Here is a 15,648-nt window from a genome sequence, read left to right as displayed (position 1 = left end):
GGAGGCTTGTAAAAGTCTGGTAACCTTATCATTTAAATAAATAAATAATAATAATAATAATTTTAGAGAGAGAAAAGGTTGCCCTATGGATTGTAACGTGAGGTTCAATCATTAATAAGCGTCTACAGATTACCATTTTGACCCGGACAAAACCGGTGGGCTTAATTTGCAACGTGTCAGGTATTAATTGGCTTACAGGCACGATTAACAAGGCGGAATAAAAATAAATAATACAAATCTGTCAGTGATTTATTTAATAATTATTATAATTTGACAAATTGCAGAGTTTTATTAGTTAATTTATTGGGAATTATTGGGAGAATTATAATTAAAATTAGGTTAAAAAAGATGCAAAAGGAGAATCATTGAATGGCAGGTTGGCAGTTGATTATAATCATTGGTTCATATATTTATTTATTTTTTTTATAAATTTTCTAATTGGAAAATAAAAAAAATAAAAAATAAAGGAGAGAGTTACAGTCTACCTATAGCATGTTTGTCAAAATAGCCCTTTTGTTAACATTATTTTTAATAACTATTCATATTATAGAGTTGGATTTTTTAATAATTGATTCTTTTATGACATTAAATTTTGATTTTTTTTTTTAATTTGCAATATAGCACGAGCAGGCCGAGTCAGTTTTTTTTTTTTTTTTTTGAAACCAGATATGTGCCTAATTGATCACATCCCTATTCATGGAAGCGAAAGAAGCTGGAATGACTCATGTTGGTATGAGAGAATAATCTTTATGTAAAAAAGTAAGTAACGTGTCCAAGACAAAGAGGAATGCTAGAGTCATCATGCGGCAAATCCTAGGTACGAATTGTTACAAATGGTATTTAGGGCAGTACCTCTCCTAGTAAAATGTAGTTTGGGGACAAACCAAGATGGAAGCTAGTAGAATGAGCAATACATGAATAAATTGAGACCAAATTCGAACAAGAGCGATCCTAAAAATAAGATGACTAAGAAAAGACTAATAGAATTGAAAGTAATTACCTACACTTACAAGCTTAAAAAAAATTGAAAATCACTATCTATATAAATAAGGTGCACCTTTCTTTTCAATGACTCGATACAGGAACTCCATATAAGTATTTGTCATATGAGATGCAGGAGAGTATCGGGCCATCAAATGTCAAATCCAAATTCTAAATCTTAAAGAAGGATCGTTATATCTAGATTTTAAATCGGCGTCATAACGCAAGAGATAGAGTATCACAACACTAAGGAGTATCACTGAAATGCCAACATATTGCTTGTTGCCAAACTTGTTCTTGAAATTCCTCCCATCATAACACTCACAGCACCTATATACTTGCATATTTCTAAATTAACCAAATACCATATCCTCACCTCCTTTAGGAACTTTTTGGCCTTTGGTAGATACCCAGAATAACTGGAAGCAATGTGATCATTTCATCACGATCCCTTCGGTTAATGGATGGACGACATTTGTCAGCAGCAGATTACTCGGTACAAATACGTCACCTGAACTCGTGTATTAAGCAATCAAGTTCATCCTCAAATGCCTGCATGCCCCAGATGAGCATTAGTTGAATAGCTTAAATAGAAACTGGGAAAATTTAGGGATAATGGAGAGTCTATCTGCGAGATTTGTGACGTTTCCGTGAGTGATCATCTCTATCATTAGAATCCCTTCTGCGAGATCGGTCCTTGTCCGATGAGCGCCTCTGATAACGATCTTCCTTCTCAGAAGAGCTCCTCTGATAATAATCTTCCTTGTCGTTTGAACCCCTTCTAGATTCATGTTTCATCTTCTCATAGTTCCCCTTATGAGAGTGCCCCCCTCTGTAGTCATTAGGGCTCCTCGTATGAGACCAATCATCTCCATCTGTAGAACTACTTCGACTATGTCCATCCTTCTCCACGGAATCTTTCACACTGGAGCCTTCTTCCCTACATACCGAATCTGTTTCTCTTCTCGGAGGAGAAGGTACCTAAAGTAGAACGAACAAGGAACCAACAAAAAATCTATTACTTCCGGTGTCACAGTATCCCGACCTCAGTTTAAGTCAAGTGATCGTTCATTGCATTACAAAATATCAAGTACAAGAGCAGAAGATTGGCACCGTGAACGGACATTAAGGTTCTTCCATTTGTACAAAAATCGAAGTTCATAAAGCTTATGTGTTCCTTGTTTTAACAGTTACCTGAAACCTGGACATATATCTTCCTTCCGGTGGAGGAGTAATGCCAAGCCTTTTCAAATCGTCATGAGGTATCGGACGTCTGCACAAAAGGGTATTTGGCATGTCACGAGAATCGAGGAAGCAGAACCAAAATCCATGCAAAAGAAAGTAGAGAGTATATATAATTAGGGAAGCAAAGCATACAAGGGAGCTCGAAAAGGTCTTTCTCTTCCTCCAAATCGAAGTTGTCCAGATTCCTTCTTACCCCCAAGTCCCCCTCCTATTACAGATAGCACAAATAGAATCAAATAGACTTAAGGGGCAATATTTTCTGAAACTATAAAACTTCTATTTACCTAATCTCCGTGGAATCCATCCGGGCATTAGCTGCTGTCGATTGTAGTCAACTATAATTTCGCAATCATCTATCATTGAATGATGAGCATCCTGATGAACAAAGTTAATTAATAGCAGACATCAATATCATTTGCCACCAAAACAAACTTATTATTGTATTTCTTAAGAAAAAAATGAAATAACTGGAGGTTTTTTTTTCTCCAAGAATGATCAGACCGAGAACTTCTATGAATGAATGATAAGAGATACAGGAAAGGTTGGACAAACAGCAAGAATCAATAGTTCATAAAGAAAAAACCCAGTGATCTTTGAAGAAAATGCAATATAACATCACATCCCACAAATTTGATTGCTATTAGGCACCACACAGCAAATAAAATGAATAAAAATATAAACCAAAAACAAGAACACTAGGATAAACTCAGGTGAAATTAAAGGACTCGAGAAGTTGTACCACCTTATATGCATGTCGCATCTCTTTTTCAGTTTCGTATTCAACAAAAGCATAACCACGTGAAGAACCAGTTACTGCAAAACATCATGCACATTTCATGAGAAACATTATTGACTCTTCCCTGAACAGAGTAATCTGATAAACATAAAAAATGTTTATAGAATAAATATCCCGAATATTGGAAATGTGACCAATTTTTGGGCGCCAAATCACTAATCAGGAAACCCTAAACCAAATAAAAGATCAAATTCAGAACTAGATAAGAAAGTCACCGATGTGTCTGACTAAGCGTAGGTTCTTAACCCGACCATACTTGCTCATAGCCTGAAAGATGAAATTCATTTTTTTTTTCAGCCGATGAGATGAAGAAAGGGAAACAAAAAGAAAAGCAGTAAATTATAGATGAAATATCAAACGCAATAGTGCAAGTAATTAAAATAGGAAAGCAAGCTTTTGAGAATCCAGAGATCGAGAAAAATTCAAATACGCTCAATGGATGAATGGATGCTCTCTCCTCAGTCCTGTTGAGTAATCTAATCTTAAATGTTTCAGGAAATAGCTGTTAAAGCTTAGTTTGTGATAAGCTTCAAACAGTTTAACAGCCCAAACCCACCACTAGCAAATATTGTCCGCTTTGGTCTCATTACATATCACCGTTAGCTTCACGTTTTAAAACACATCTACTAGGGAGAGGTTTCCACACCCTTATAAGAAATGCTTCCTTTCCCTCTCCAACCAATGTGAGATCTCATATTTTCCAACCTAGATAAGATTTTTCTATGCCTTTTTTGTAGGTTGGGGTGTTGGATACATCCTCTAGAAAGGCTTCCATCTTGAAAGTTTAAGATGTAGCTTAACTATTTGAAGCCAAAACCCTACGTTGCACAAAGTTAGACGATTTAAACTCAAGATAGGACCTTCATAGTTATGGTGGCCATTCAAATGTTCCAACCAACAAGTTCTGAAAGGGAAAAATTGCCCTATCAGGGCTACTAAGGTCTCTTCCGTATCAAAATTTATCAAGAACATAAAATCCTTAAACTCCCTCCTTCCTTTATACTTTAATCTCCCCTCCACCCACGATCCGAATGGTAACTAATTCATATCAACTCATCAGAATCAGTCAATAACAAGCAATTAGAGAGGTCAATAGACAATACCCTACGAAGACTATCTTCGGTAGTCAGATGAGAAAGGCGACCAACGAAGAGGGTGCAATAAGGGTCACCGAAGACCTTGGGATCGCGAAGGGGATCATCTGCCGAAACCAGACCCAACAGTCGATTAGAATAAGCTTAAGAACATCAACAAATAAAAACTGGCGCTGAAAATTAGAGGCAAGAGACTTACAGAGGCCAGCAGAGGAACATAGCAATGCTCGGTAGACAGCATTGTCGTGGGGAAGAATATCGGTGCCGTCGATGCTGCCGGCTTGAATTGGATGGTAATTCTCGGCGTAGAAGACCTTGCTTACGTTGCTCCCGCTCATGGCGCGCGAAGCCCACTCGTCGTCTTACTCCCCTCGTTTCAGCCGAGATTTTTACCTACAGAGTAGAGAGACAATTGACCAACACTCCAACGAGTTTGTTTGGAGTTGTAATCAAGTCCAAAATAAATGTGGTTTTAAAACAATTTTTTTTTTTTTTTTTCAGTTAGTGTATGATTCCAATTTCTAACTTAAAAATACGAATGCAGAAAGGTGCGTGTAAATCTCTATCTTATAGACACGTTTTAAAAATTTTGAGAAGAAGCTTGAAATAGGACAATATTTGCTATTTGCCAACGGTGGGCTTGAGGCAGTACAAATGATATCCAAAGCCATTCATCAGGGTTGAGCCTTGAAGGTGGTGGACTGTGGGGATCCCATGTCAATTGAGGAAAGAAACAAGAGGCTGAGCCCGAATGAGTGAATTTGGGAGGTCTCACATTGATTGGATAGGGAACGTGAGACTGAGCCCAAAAGGGTGGTGGATTTGGGAGGTCTTACATCGATTGGAGAAGGGAATAAGAGAGTCAGCCCCAAAGGATAGTAGATCTGAGAGTTCCACATCAATTGGAGAAGGGAACGAGAAGCTCAGCTTTAAAGGATGGTATATTTGGGGGTCCCACATTAATTGAAAAATGGAACGAGTGCATTGTTTATAAGGGTGTAGAAATCTGCCTCTACCGGACGTGTTCTAAAAACTTCGAAAGAAAGGCTTATATAAAGAAATAATGATATCGAAAATACTTTTCTTTCTTCCATTTTTTGAGTTCCATAACACAGAGTTCTTTACAGATATCATAAAATTAATTTTTCTTTAGAAAATCACCTAAAATCTCCACAAGCATGGCCTTTCAGCTTGCTGCAGTACTGATATCAGAGATGGTGCCAACAGCTCCAAAGAACATTTGATAGTTTGTGCATGAACCAACTCATCTTACTTTGTTAGCAAACGAAGGCCTGCTTCTAAATCATTCATTGTAATACTACACAGTTCTTCTGTGTCTATACACTCAAAACTCAGCCTGCCATCCAAATTCTCTTTGGCGTTTACGAGCATTGGATCGATCAAACCACCGTTCATCTCCTTACGCTGCCTTTCTTGCGTTTCTCTCTCGATCAGCTCCGAAATGGCTTCTACGGTGCACGTAGGGTGCAACTTAAAGCCATATAACAAGCTATCCTCTGTTTGATTATCCATCTTGATATGGAGGATCTTTGCTAATTCTTCTGAATTGAAGTCATTGAAGTAGAAAAATTTGGTTACTCGTCGATGAAATCCTTCGTTTGAAGATATTACGCGCTGCATCGGTTCGCAGTAACCAGCGAATATGACTACGATATTCCCACTGTCCATGACAGACATGATCTCTTCCAGAGCTTCCAAACCGTAATCCTTATCATCAGATTTCTGCATTGGTATCAGTCGGTAGGCTTCATCGATGAAAAGTATTCCGCCCTCTGCTTCTTTGATCTGAAAGTCAGAGGTGGCATCCATACATAAAGCTATGTTCCAAATGACTTAAAAAAGAGAGGCTAAAAGCCACGCATGGTGTACCTTCTTCCTGGTTTTCGGACCGGTGTGACCAACGAATTCGCCAACCAAATCCGTTCTCTGTACTTCTGTTACCTTATCAGTCGGTAGGATGCCAACCATATGAAGCAATTTTCCGAGTATTCGAGCTACCATAGTCTTACCTATCAAAAATAATAACAACAATAAGTGAACCATGATGGTAAATACAAGTTTTGTTAGCTAGCACGAATTAGCTAAGCAACTATATATGACTGAGCATCCAAAAAGAACGCATGCTTTATGATATAAAAGTTCCAGATATTCACAATCCCAAAATCATATAAATATAGACTCGGATATTCACAATACACCTCATATATGTGAGATCCCACATTGGTTGGAGAGGGGATCCAAGCATTTCTTATAAGGGTGTGAAAACCTCTCCCTAGTAAACACGTTCTAAAAACCGTGAGGTTGACGGCGATACGTAACAGGTCAAAGCGGACAATATCTGCTAGCGGTGGACTTGGGTTGTTACAATATGGTTAAGCTTCGTTTGGTAGGGTTAAAATTAAATTCTTAAATTCCAAAAACAAAAACTACTTTTTCTAGCTTTCAAAACTTGACTTGAATTTTGAAAACTTGCGTAAAAAGTATATAACAAACAAAGAAACTCATGAGTCGTAGTCGCATTTACCCGCTTAATCTTCAAAAATAAGAACTCAAACCAATATCAACCAGGGTCATAGTAGGCCATAGTAACTAGTATTACGTATGTTAATGAAAATCCATACGTAAACAGATATATTTATAGGAATTCTTGATGGACGTCGGATCATTTTTAGAAAATAGGAACAAAATAGCTATAGCAAACTCTGCCTCCTATATGTAATTACCTGTTCCAGGATTGCCAAGAAATGCCATATGAGGTGACTTCCTGATGCCAACTTTGAGGCCAAGGGCCCTGCGTCTCTCATCTAAAAGAATTCCCTTAGCCCATTTCTGGAGTTGGATCTTAAGCTCGTGCAAACCCACGATTTTCGAGAGCTCATCGTCGAGTTCCATCATCTTTGCTTTAGTTTCACTGCATGCTTCAATTGCTTTTCGCCTTTTCTGCTCTTCTAAATGCTGGTTCAACAATTCCCTCAACTGTTTACTGCACGAGCCCTGTGACAGATGGCTTAGGGGAGTCATACCCTCCTGCATTTAAGAGACAAGCCTATTTAGTACCATTTTCTATGTAGTATAATGGAGAACAGAAAATATTACAAGCAAAATATTGAAGGATTACGTCATCTTTCGCACTACAATCGGCGTTATATTCAAGCAGTGTCTTGACAGTGGCCCAGTCTTCGGATTGGAGTGAATACCAGACGGCAAGGTGCAATGGTGTCATCCCATTCTGCATAAAGGAATACACAAAAGCAGACATTTCAACCAACAAATCCCATGAGTCATGTATTTCATTGCAGAATCAATGAAGAAGAGATAACTAAAAGGCAATATATAGCACATTTGCTTTGGCTTCAACAAAAGCGCCGTGAGCAAGTAGCGCCCGTGCTGCATCATTGCACCCATGCTTTGCTGCCATATGCAATGGGGTCTCTCCATACTGCAGAGAGAAGAGAATATTAGCTCTACCCAATAATTGAGCACTACAGTTCAATTTCACGAAAAACACTACCACGATAAAGAATATCTACACCTACCATGTTTTTGGCTTCCAACTCGACCTTTTCTGGACCTTGCCAGACAAGAAGAAATTTTACGATCTCTGCCCTGTTATAGCCTGCAGACACATGGAGGGGTGTCTGTCCCATCTGAAGTAGGCATTGAAATCCATAAGCTTCACTCCGAAGGTAATATAAATAATAAGATAAATTGGTTCTATATTTTGAATCATTGTTGTAACAGGCCCAAGGCCACCGCTAGCAGATATTGTTTTCTTTGCGCTTTCCCTTCCGGACTTTCCCTCAAGATTTTAAAATGCGTCTGCTAGGGAGAGGTTTCCACACCCTTATAAAAAAATGTTTTGTCACCCTTTCCAACCGATGTGGGATCTTACAATCCACCTCCCATTTGGGTCCAGCATCCTCGCTGGCACTTGTTCCCTCTCTAATCGATGTGGGACCCTCCAATCCACCCCTCTTCGAGGCCTAGTGTCCTTGCTGGCACACCGTTTGATGTTCTACCCCCCTTCGGGGCTCAACCTCCTTGATGGCACACGGTTTGGTGTTTGACTCTGATACCATTGGTAACGGCCCAAGCCCACCGCTAACAGATATTGTCCTATTTGGGCTTTCCCTTCCGAGGTTCCACTTAAGGTTTTAAAACGCGTCTACTAGGGAAAAGTTTCTACACCCTTATAAAAAATGTTTCGTTCCCCTCTTCAACTGACGTGGGATCTCACGTGAGCAAAAAAAAAACAGCATTGGAGTTAATTTTAAAAAATACATAGCACCATTTTCTTCATTGAATTACTGAGAAAAGTATGAAATGGAGATAGAGTATTCAAAATGAAAACTGAAATTCTAGTCTTAAGCCAGCAAGTATCATTAGCATTCATATTTGAAAGGAAGAAAGGAGATAAATGGATGGTTAACATGGGATATATCTAATAATAAAATCTTCAGATGTGAAAAATAAAATAGAGCAAAATAAGCTCCAAACACACCTGAAAAAATCCTGGATGGAAGATATTGGAAATAATGGTCAAATAAAAGTTATATACTCCAGAAATTCTTGCCCAACAATGAAATTAAAGCACCAAAATAATCATACGGAGCCAGTTTCAAGCATACAAAGTCAGGAACAATGAATAAGTCCTTTATCTCACACATATCAACAAATCAATTCATATTCACATAAGAAAGTCACTTCCCGATGAACAAATATACAAAGTTAGAAATGAAAATGATAACAAAAACTCATAAAAATGCCAAAAAGTTGTACAAGAAAGAGAACATACAACAGGATTTCTATCATTAAGAAGACCAGGGTTTTCTTGGAGCAGCTTTTGAAGGCTAAGAATGTTCCCAGATTGAGCATAGCTATGAATAGTAGTGGGTTTGGAAGGCCTTGACCGTTGATCTTGAGGCTTCTGCATTCTTCGAATTGGGATATGGCAAGGCTAACCACACCTTCAAGGATGAAAGACAGAGGAAAATGGTAGAGGGAGAAAATGAGATCTCAGAGAAGATGGATGAGTAGATTATATCTCCTTTCCACCACAAAATCAAATGGCAGCAGCTAGGAAAGTCCCCAACCTACAGCCCTCTCTCTGCATCAGCAAGTTAAGTTTTCCCCTGTTCTTAATCAAGGTTTAGAAACCCTCACCCTGCTGAAGAAATTAAATATTATTCTGACACTTCAATGAAAAACCAGCTCCCACCAAATTACAGAACAGTTCGTAGAAGAAGAAAAGGACAATCTGAACCATTACAACAATTGGCTAAAGTTCCGTTTGATATATGCCAAGTTCACATAACGTATTTGAAAATTTTATCACCAGAGGAATTACTTTTTCTATGGAATGTCATGGAAATAATGGCATCTAAGCGTCTAAATTTCAATGCAAGGTTAAGGGGTTCATTCTTTAATTATCAACAAGCAGCAGCCCAGATCACCAAATTACAGAAATAAAGCATCACCCACGGAAGATCTCAAAGCCATACATACAAGAAAACATGCGACGAGATGCCTCATCAAAACCAATGGATTTGAGATAAGAACATGGTGGACTTAAAAAAAACGATCAACAACAGCAATCACAACTTCTAACAATGGTATAAAAAGTAAACTCACCGACGAATGAGGATTCTTAATTCGATGTCGCAACGATCTGGCAGAAAAGTGAAAGAGGCCCCCCAGAAACAGAGATGAAACCAGAGAAAGAGAGAAGAGGGAAGAAAGATATCTGGAAAAGAAGCGAAACGAGAGAGAAACGGCGTAGAAAAGAAGAAGAAATGGCGGAAAAAGGGGCGTGGATGGCGAGAAAATGAGAAGGAAAAAGGATTTGTCGGTTTCGAAGAACCCAAGTGGCGGAAATGGTGGCCAGTCGCCAGTGCATTCCCACGATCCTTCGCGCCGGATTTTGCTTTTGCTTTGAAATTTGCACCTGTGTTTCCATGGATTGTGTGCATTATCAACGGAAAAGTCTGCCAATTCTTCTTTTAACCCATTTAGGCCTCAAAATTTCATTTTTAGAACGCCCAGGGTAACTGCTAGACTTTTGAATTACCGATGTTATCATATATAAACCTAACCATAACCATGATCGTTATATGGGGTATCTTAGTTGAACCTAGATTAACTAGAATTGTTACAGATAGTATCATAGCTAAACCTATATTGACTAGAATCGTTATAGATGGTATCATATCCAAACCTAAATTGACTAAGATCATTACATGTGATACCATACCTAAACCTAGATTGACTATAATGGTTACAAGTGGTATCAGAGCCGGAACTAAATTGACTAGACTAGTTACAGGTGGCATTATAACCGAACATCTTCCGATGCAATGTAGTTGCATATGTTTATTCATTAATTCTTATTTTTCATTGTTTGAGTTTTTTTATTAATTTAATTTAATTATTTTTCACTAATTTTGTATCACCATTATATTTAATTATAAATTTATAACTATAATATTTTAAATAAATTAACGGAAAATTAAAGTTTATGCTAAAAAAGGATTTATATATATATATTCTAAAAAATTAAATTCATTATATTTATTGTAATAAAAAAAAAAAACCTAATTTTCATAACGGAGCAAAATTCGGTACTGTAAGTTTAGAGATATGAAAAATAAATAATAATAATAATAATAAAAAAGTGATTTTTTATTTTAAAATAGAAAATCAAAATAACAATAAGAAAACAAAACCCCGTAGGAACTCCTTCGACTCTCCCCAGCCTACAAGAGGTTTTAGATTGTAGTTTCTGATCCCCAAACGCTGCGACTGGTTCACCGACTCGCCGGAGAAGATGACGACGAAGATAGCGCCGGGAGTCGGAGCTAATCTGCTAGGCCAGCACGCCCCCGAGAGGAACCAAGACGCCACTGCCTATGTCGGCAATTTAGATCCCCAGGTCCTTTGTTCTCTTCCTCCCTGCTTTTTCAACTAATCCATCTTCAAATCCCCTCCTCTAGGGTTTCCATGTTCATTTAATTTAATTTTTTTTTTTTTTTTTTTTTTTTTTTGTGTGTGTTTCTTGTAGGTTTCTGAGGAGTTGCTTTGGGAGCTGTTTGTTCAAGCCGGCCCAGTTGGTGCGTTCTTTCGTTTCTCTCGTTTTGTGAAGTCTTTGGAATTTATGGAAACTCTGTTTGAGCTGTCTTTTTCCCTTCTTGGTTTGAGCACTTCCTTGAAAAAAATTGTGCCCACTTGTTATTTTGCAGTTAATGTGTACGTTCCGAAGGATAGAGTTACTAACTTGCATCAAGGATATGGATTCATTGAGTTTCGCAGTGAGGAAGATGCAGATTATGTAAGTAACGCTACGACTCTTTTTCTTTTCTATCCTCCTAATTATGTGTGTATTTTGATTTCCCATTCTTAATGCTTTTGCAGGCAATTAAGGTGCTGAATATGATTAAGCTCTACGGGAAGCCAATTCGAGTAAACAAGGTGTGTAGGGAATTTATTCTTTCAAGTGTGCTAGGATGCGTTTTGATATACTGCTCAGCAAAGGAAGATGGTATTTTGTATTCTTATGAAAATGGATATCTTACTGTTGTTATGTGTGCATTGCATATTTCCAGGCGTCTCAAGACAAGAAGAGTTTGGATGTGGGAGCAAATCTCTTCATAGGAAACCTCGACCCCGTGAGTAGTTATTTTATCATGTTTATATTTGGAAGACTTGCAAGCTAATGATTTAAAGAAGGTAACTAAACCTTGACGTTTGTTTCAGGATGTTGATGAAAAGCTCCTCTACGATACTTTCAGTGCTTTTGGGGTCATTGTGACAAATCCTAAGGTTATAACTTTTCCTATAAACCTCATCACTCATTTATGTTTTGTTTATCTTAGGAGATTAGGGCTCATTTTCAAGCAAACTAGTTACTTTCTAAGGAAGTAATCTTATTACAACTAAATGAAGTGAAGTTCTTTCATGGAAATACTAGACCTTTACATTGCCTTTTAGTATATTTCACATGTATATGATATCCTTGGATGTTTATCGCTTCTGGAGCGTGTTGAACATAGTTCGTCTCTAGCCTTTATTTTCTTTATGGGGCTGCTAAACCTTGGAAGTTTGTGGTTATTTTTGGCTTTTATTTATGGTTAAATCATAAATAGGAAAATTTGGGCCCTATGGTTAGGGAAAAAAAATTATAATTTAAACTCTATGGTCTTAAAAGTAAGAATTTAGTCGTTATGGTATGATAAGTCATAAATAGTTTCTATGGTTCGATAATACTCTCATAAATAAGGACTAAGATAACACTTAAATCCATGGGGACTTGATTCTAGCTTTCTTTAGAGACCAAATTTGTAATTTAACCTTTAATAATTTATTTCTTTGTGATTTTGTGATGATTATGAAGTGAATCCTGAAAATTCATTCCTACCAAATATTTTGGCTGTTTGGCCAAAAGATTTCTCTGGACTATAAAACTGGACTCTTGAATTTCTGATGTCCAATAAAAGGTCTAGGGAGTTCAAGATAAGGGGAAGGGAAGACAAGATCTTAGAAATCTTTTAGCCAAGTAGATAATGCATTTATACATGTCTAAAAGTTAAATTTGTAGAATTTATTTCATGGCCACTCCGCATAAGATTCTGTAGTTGCTTTTGTGAACTGTAGCATTGTATTTAGTAAATCCATTGTCTACCATTTCTTGCCCCCCCCCCAAAAAAAAAAAAAAAAAAAAAGAATGAAGAATTACAGTTTTAGTAGAATACCGTTATGGTGTTATTATTATATGGATCACTGTAATTTTCCAATTTCTCGTTCTTTTGTTTTATCTTTCTTTCTCAGTATAATGCTTCTTTGGTTGAAGTAAATTGACATGTCTCTCCTATTTTAAGCATAAGGGTGATTGGTAGCAGCCAGTTTATGGTTTGGTTTCTTTTCTCTTTAACAAGTGTCTTTCCTAATAAAACATCATTTTAAATGTTTTCTCTTCCATTATTATTTTATTTTCGTGTATTACTTGGATTTACTTTATATTTTCTAGGATTTTGTAACTGGTTTTTCTTCCATGTGGGCTAGTACATCTTACTAGTACTTACCAGTATTATCATGTTTGTGAAAATGGGACTAGTTTTATGTCCTGGCTTTCTATATAATATTATTATCTTGAAGTTCTTGTAGTTGGGTACGCCAGATTGGAAATTTGTTTGGGCTTTTAGGGGGTTAATAACATCATGGCTGTTGGGAGGCGTCTATATTTTGCTTACTGAACGTCTATCAGATCAGTTTCCTTCCATGCTTCAAGAGCAACGCAGAACTAGAGTTTTGTGTGCATAAGACACCTCGCTATTCCTTTATTTTTTAACTAAAGATCATTTCTTTTTGTATGCTCTATTTTTGATCTTTAGTTCTCTGTATCTTCTGTGTACTCGGCTCTTTTTGGGGATGTATCAGAACGGTTTAACATGAAAGTTCTGAGTTTTATGCACATTTGTGTTCTAACACTTCAAATGTCTTCGTGTTTCTAACCAGATTATGAGAGATCCAGATACGGGAAATTCACGTGGGTTTGGTTTTATTAGCTACGACTCTTTTGAAGCATCTGATGCAGCAATAGAGGTGTGTCTTTTCTTTTCTTATTGGTCGATCTCTACACGCATGTCATTCTATTTTGATACTATATGATGCTCATAATAAGCTTCCCTTAAATCATTGGAGCCTTCAGTGCCCCTAAATGTTAATGAAGTGAAAGAAGTGTTTTATTGCTACCTATCCTTTGTAATGCTCTCGAAAAATAAGGATCTATTTTTTCACGTCATCCAATTCATAAGGAAAACTCTGTCTCCAAATTTTGTTCAAGAAAGTTGTCCAAGTCTTTTAGCCCACTCAGTGAAGTACGTTTCCTTTTCAATTTCTGTCCCTTCACTTTTCTTCCCCCCGTTCATTGCATCCAAGTTGTTTTCTCCTCCTTGAATCAGATTCTTCATTAACCAGAGGAATGATCCATTCGACAAAAGACCCTACTTCTCCTTCTCATGAAAATGGTTTTGATGCTGAATCTGATGTTAGCTTGAGTAGTATGGGGTTGAATTTGCAACCTTTGAATAGCTACTTAAAAGATGATGTTTTTGAAGATTCTTATTAGAAAGATTTTGCTTCTTTATTTCAAGGTGATTAAAGATAATCCTCCTCCTCTCTTATTGAACTTTGTGGTTTCAAGATGTGCTAAAGTTCTCTATTGGTTAAACATGGAAACAGTGAAAAACATTGCCCCTCTAAGCTCTTAGGTCCTGTTTTCGTGGTTTTCTTTCCACTTTCCATGAATTTTGTTTTGTTTGCTATTCTTGTGGAAATTTCAGCTTCTTTATCAGTTGATTTCCTTCGTGGCTTCGGTTCAAGCTTTTATCTCCAGATGGTTTTGACTTTTGTTTTCTTGTTCTGTGGTTGCTGTCGTTAACAGGCAATGAATGGCCAGTATCTTTGTAATCGTCAAATAACGGTTTCTTATGCCTATAAGAAAGATACCAAGGGTGAACGACATGGCACACCTGCGGGTAAGAATTGTTTGCTGATCCATGAACTTTATGGAATTGTTTTAGGTTATGAACAGATTTGAAACTAGTGATCTGTGGAAGGATATTGTTGTCGTTGTTGTTGCTTATTTATCTCTGGTGTGGCTTTGTCTATTTTGTAGAGAGAGTATTGGCTGCTAGCAATCCCCAGAAGAGTAGACCTCACACTTTGTTTGCAAGTGGCCCTCCGACACTTCCAAAGGTTGCACAGCCTAACGGCACGATGGGAACTCTGATGCCACCACGCCCCTTCGCTAATGGTGGCATTACTCCCAGCCCAATTCCTGCTATACGTCCTCCACCACCGCAAGGGGTGGCTTTCCCCCCTATGCAGATGCCTGGACAACCACCAGCCTGGCAGGGTCAGCCGCAGCAACAAGGTCAAATTATGCCGGGTTCCATGATGCTACCCCCTGTTCAGCAATTTCGGCCACCTCCCCCAAACATGCCTCCGCCACCACCTCAGGCTCCTGGTCATTCCATGCCTATCCCTCCACCAATGGGAATGGGAGGAGGGCAGCCACCTCTTTGGCGACCACCACCACCGCCAATGCAGCAGCAGCAGCAGCAGCAGCCGGGAAGGCCCCATATGCAAATGTCGTCGATGCCCCCACCGCCACCTCCAAATCACATTCCACCACCTCATCCATCTTCTGGCTAAGACATTATTATACTACGCTAGCAATGAGAATGAAGTTTTTTCTGCCTGAACATCATGTTTAGTTATTTTTTATGATAATGCCCAGTAGGTTGTTATATTATCATTCAAATTGTAACACTTTCATCCGAGAAATTAGCAGGAAGCAATATGACATTTTTGCTACAAAATAGAGAATGTTCTCATCTTAGTTTGGGATACTTGTCAAGCTTCTAATGCACATTAGTAGAGTATCAATGAATATAGGCAAAGACCATGTAGGTGACCATCAAAACTCGAGTTTGTTCGCTCTTTCAAAAACTCAAT

At 37.9% G+C, this 15,648-nt stretch overlaps 3 protein-coding genes across 6 annotated transcripts; 1 reads left to right on the top strand and 2 right to left on the bottom strand.

Moving 5' to 3' along the window:
- Window positions 1-1,153: 1,153 nt before the first annotated feature.
- LOC111470870 (U11/U12 small nuclear ribonucleoprotein 35 kDa protein) lies at window positions 1,154-4,546 on the bottom strand. Its single transcript, XM_023116521.1, has 8 exons — window positions 4,316-4,546; window positions 4,126-4,223; window positions 3,238-3,289; window positions 2,969-3,039; window positions 2,511-2,601; window positions 2,359-2,434; window positions 2,176-2,254; window positions 1,154-1,962 (listed from the first exon to the last, which is right to left on the bottom strand). The coding sequence occupies exons 1-8, from the start codon at window positions 4,452-4,454 to the stop codon at window positions 1,606-1,608; spliced, it is 963 nt and encodes a 320-aa protein (XP_022972289.1). The 5' UTR covers window positions 4,455-4,546; the 3' UTR covers window positions 1,154-1,605.
- A 668-nt stretch (window positions 4,547-5,214) lies between these two features.
- Window positions 5,215-10,120, bottom strand: LOC111470773 (protein CbxX, chromosomal-like). 4 transcript variants are annotated; one of them, XM_023116373.1, is made up of 8 exons: window positions 9,769-10,120; window positions 8,933-9,304; window positions 7,674-7,784; window positions 7,478-7,576; window positions 7,256-7,366; window positions 6,861-7,164; window positions 6,007-6,146; window positions 5,216-5,922 (listed from the first exon to the last, which is right to left on the bottom strand). In XM_023116373.1, the coding sequence occupies exons 2-8, from the start codon at window positions 9,068-9,070 to the stop codon at window positions 5,386-5,388; spliced, it is 1,440 nt and encodes a 479-aa protein (XP_022972141.1). In that variant the 5' UTR covers window positions 9,071-9,304; window positions 9,769-10,120; the 3' UTR covers window positions 5,216-5,385. The 4 variants fall into 4 exon arrangements, with proteins under 4 accessions (XP_022972145.1, XP_022972141.1, XP_022972143.1 ...); XM_023116375.1 differs by having other exon boundaries at window positions 8,933-9,301; XM_023116376.1 differs by having other exon boundaries at window positions 8,933-9,244.
- A 726-nt stretch (window positions 10,121-10,846) lies between these two features.
- Window positions 10,847-15,542, top strand: LOC111470774 (splicing factor 3B subunit 4-like). Its single transcript, XM_023116378.1, has 9 exons — window positions 10,847-11,065; window positions 11,195-11,243; window positions 11,373-11,461; window positions 11,545-11,601; window positions 11,736-11,798; window positions 11,887-11,952; window positions 13,645-13,731; window positions 14,573-14,666; window positions 14,807-15,542. Exons 1-9 carry the CDS (start codon window positions 10,961-10,963, stop codon window positions 15,343-15,345), a joined length of 1,149 nt encoding a protein of 382 aa, XP_022972146.1. The 5' UTR covers window positions 10,847-10,960; the 3' UTR covers window positions 15,346-15,542.
- Window positions 15,543-15,648: the final 106 nt, after the last annotated feature.

This window comes from Cucurbita maxima, unplaced genomic scaffold (genome assembly GCF_002738345.1).
Source record: "Cucurbita maxima cultivar Rimu unplaced genomic scaffold, Cmax_1.0 Cma_Scf00047, whole genome shotgun sequence".
Lineage (NCBI taxonomy): Eukaryota > Viridiplantae > Streptophyta > Magnoliopsida > Cucurbitales > Cucurbitaceae > Cucurbita > Cucurbita maxima.
Note: the sequence above shows the minus strand (reverse complement) of the source record. Positions and strands in the feature narration are given on the sequence as shown.

What these genes read in the sequence shown, in the direction of transcription:
- LOC111470870 (XM_023116521.1), bottom strand. Translation starts at nt 4,454, where the DNA reads ATGAGCGGGAGCAACGTAAGCAAGGTCTTCTACGCCGAGAATTACCAT. An exon ending in AGATGCGACATGCATATAAG is followed by an intron (nt 2,602 to 2,968) that starts GTGGTACAACTT and finishes TTTGTTCATCAG; the next exon opens with GATGCTCATCATTCAATGAT. An exon ending in GATATATGTCCAGGTTTCAG is followed by an intron (nt 1,963 to 2,175) that starts GTAACTGTTAAA and finishes GTTCTACTTTAG; the next exon opens with GTACCTTCTCCTCCGAGAAG.
- LOC111470773 (XM_023116373.1), bottom strand. Translation starts at nt 9,070, where the DNA reads ATGCAGAAGCCTCAAGATCAACGGTCAAGGCCTTCCAAACCCACTACT. An exon ending in ATTGTAGTGCGAAAGATGAC is followed by an intron (nt 7,165 to 7,255) that starts GTAATCCTTCAA and finishes TCTTAAATGCAG; the next exon opens with GAGGGTATGACTCCCCTAAG. An exon ending in TCTTGGCAATCCTGGAACAG is followed by an intron (nt 6,147 to 6,860) that starts GTAATTACATAT and finishes TATTTTTGATAG; the next exon opens with GTAAGACTATGGTAGCTCGA.
- LOC111470774 (XM_023116378.1), top strand. Translation starts at nt 10,961, where the DNA reads ATGACGACGAAGATAGCGCCGGGAGTCGGAGCTAATCTGCTAGGCCAG. An exon ending in TCATAGGAAACCTCGACCCC is followed by an intron (nt 11,799 to 11,886) that starts GTGAGTAGTTAT and finishes CGTTTGTTTCAG; the next exon opens with GATGTTGATGAAAAGCTCCT. An exon ending in ACGACATGGCACACCTGCGG is followed by an intron (nt 14,667 to 14,806) that starts GTAAGAATTGTT and finishes TCTATTTTGTAG; the next exon opens with AGAGAGTATTGGCTGCTAGC.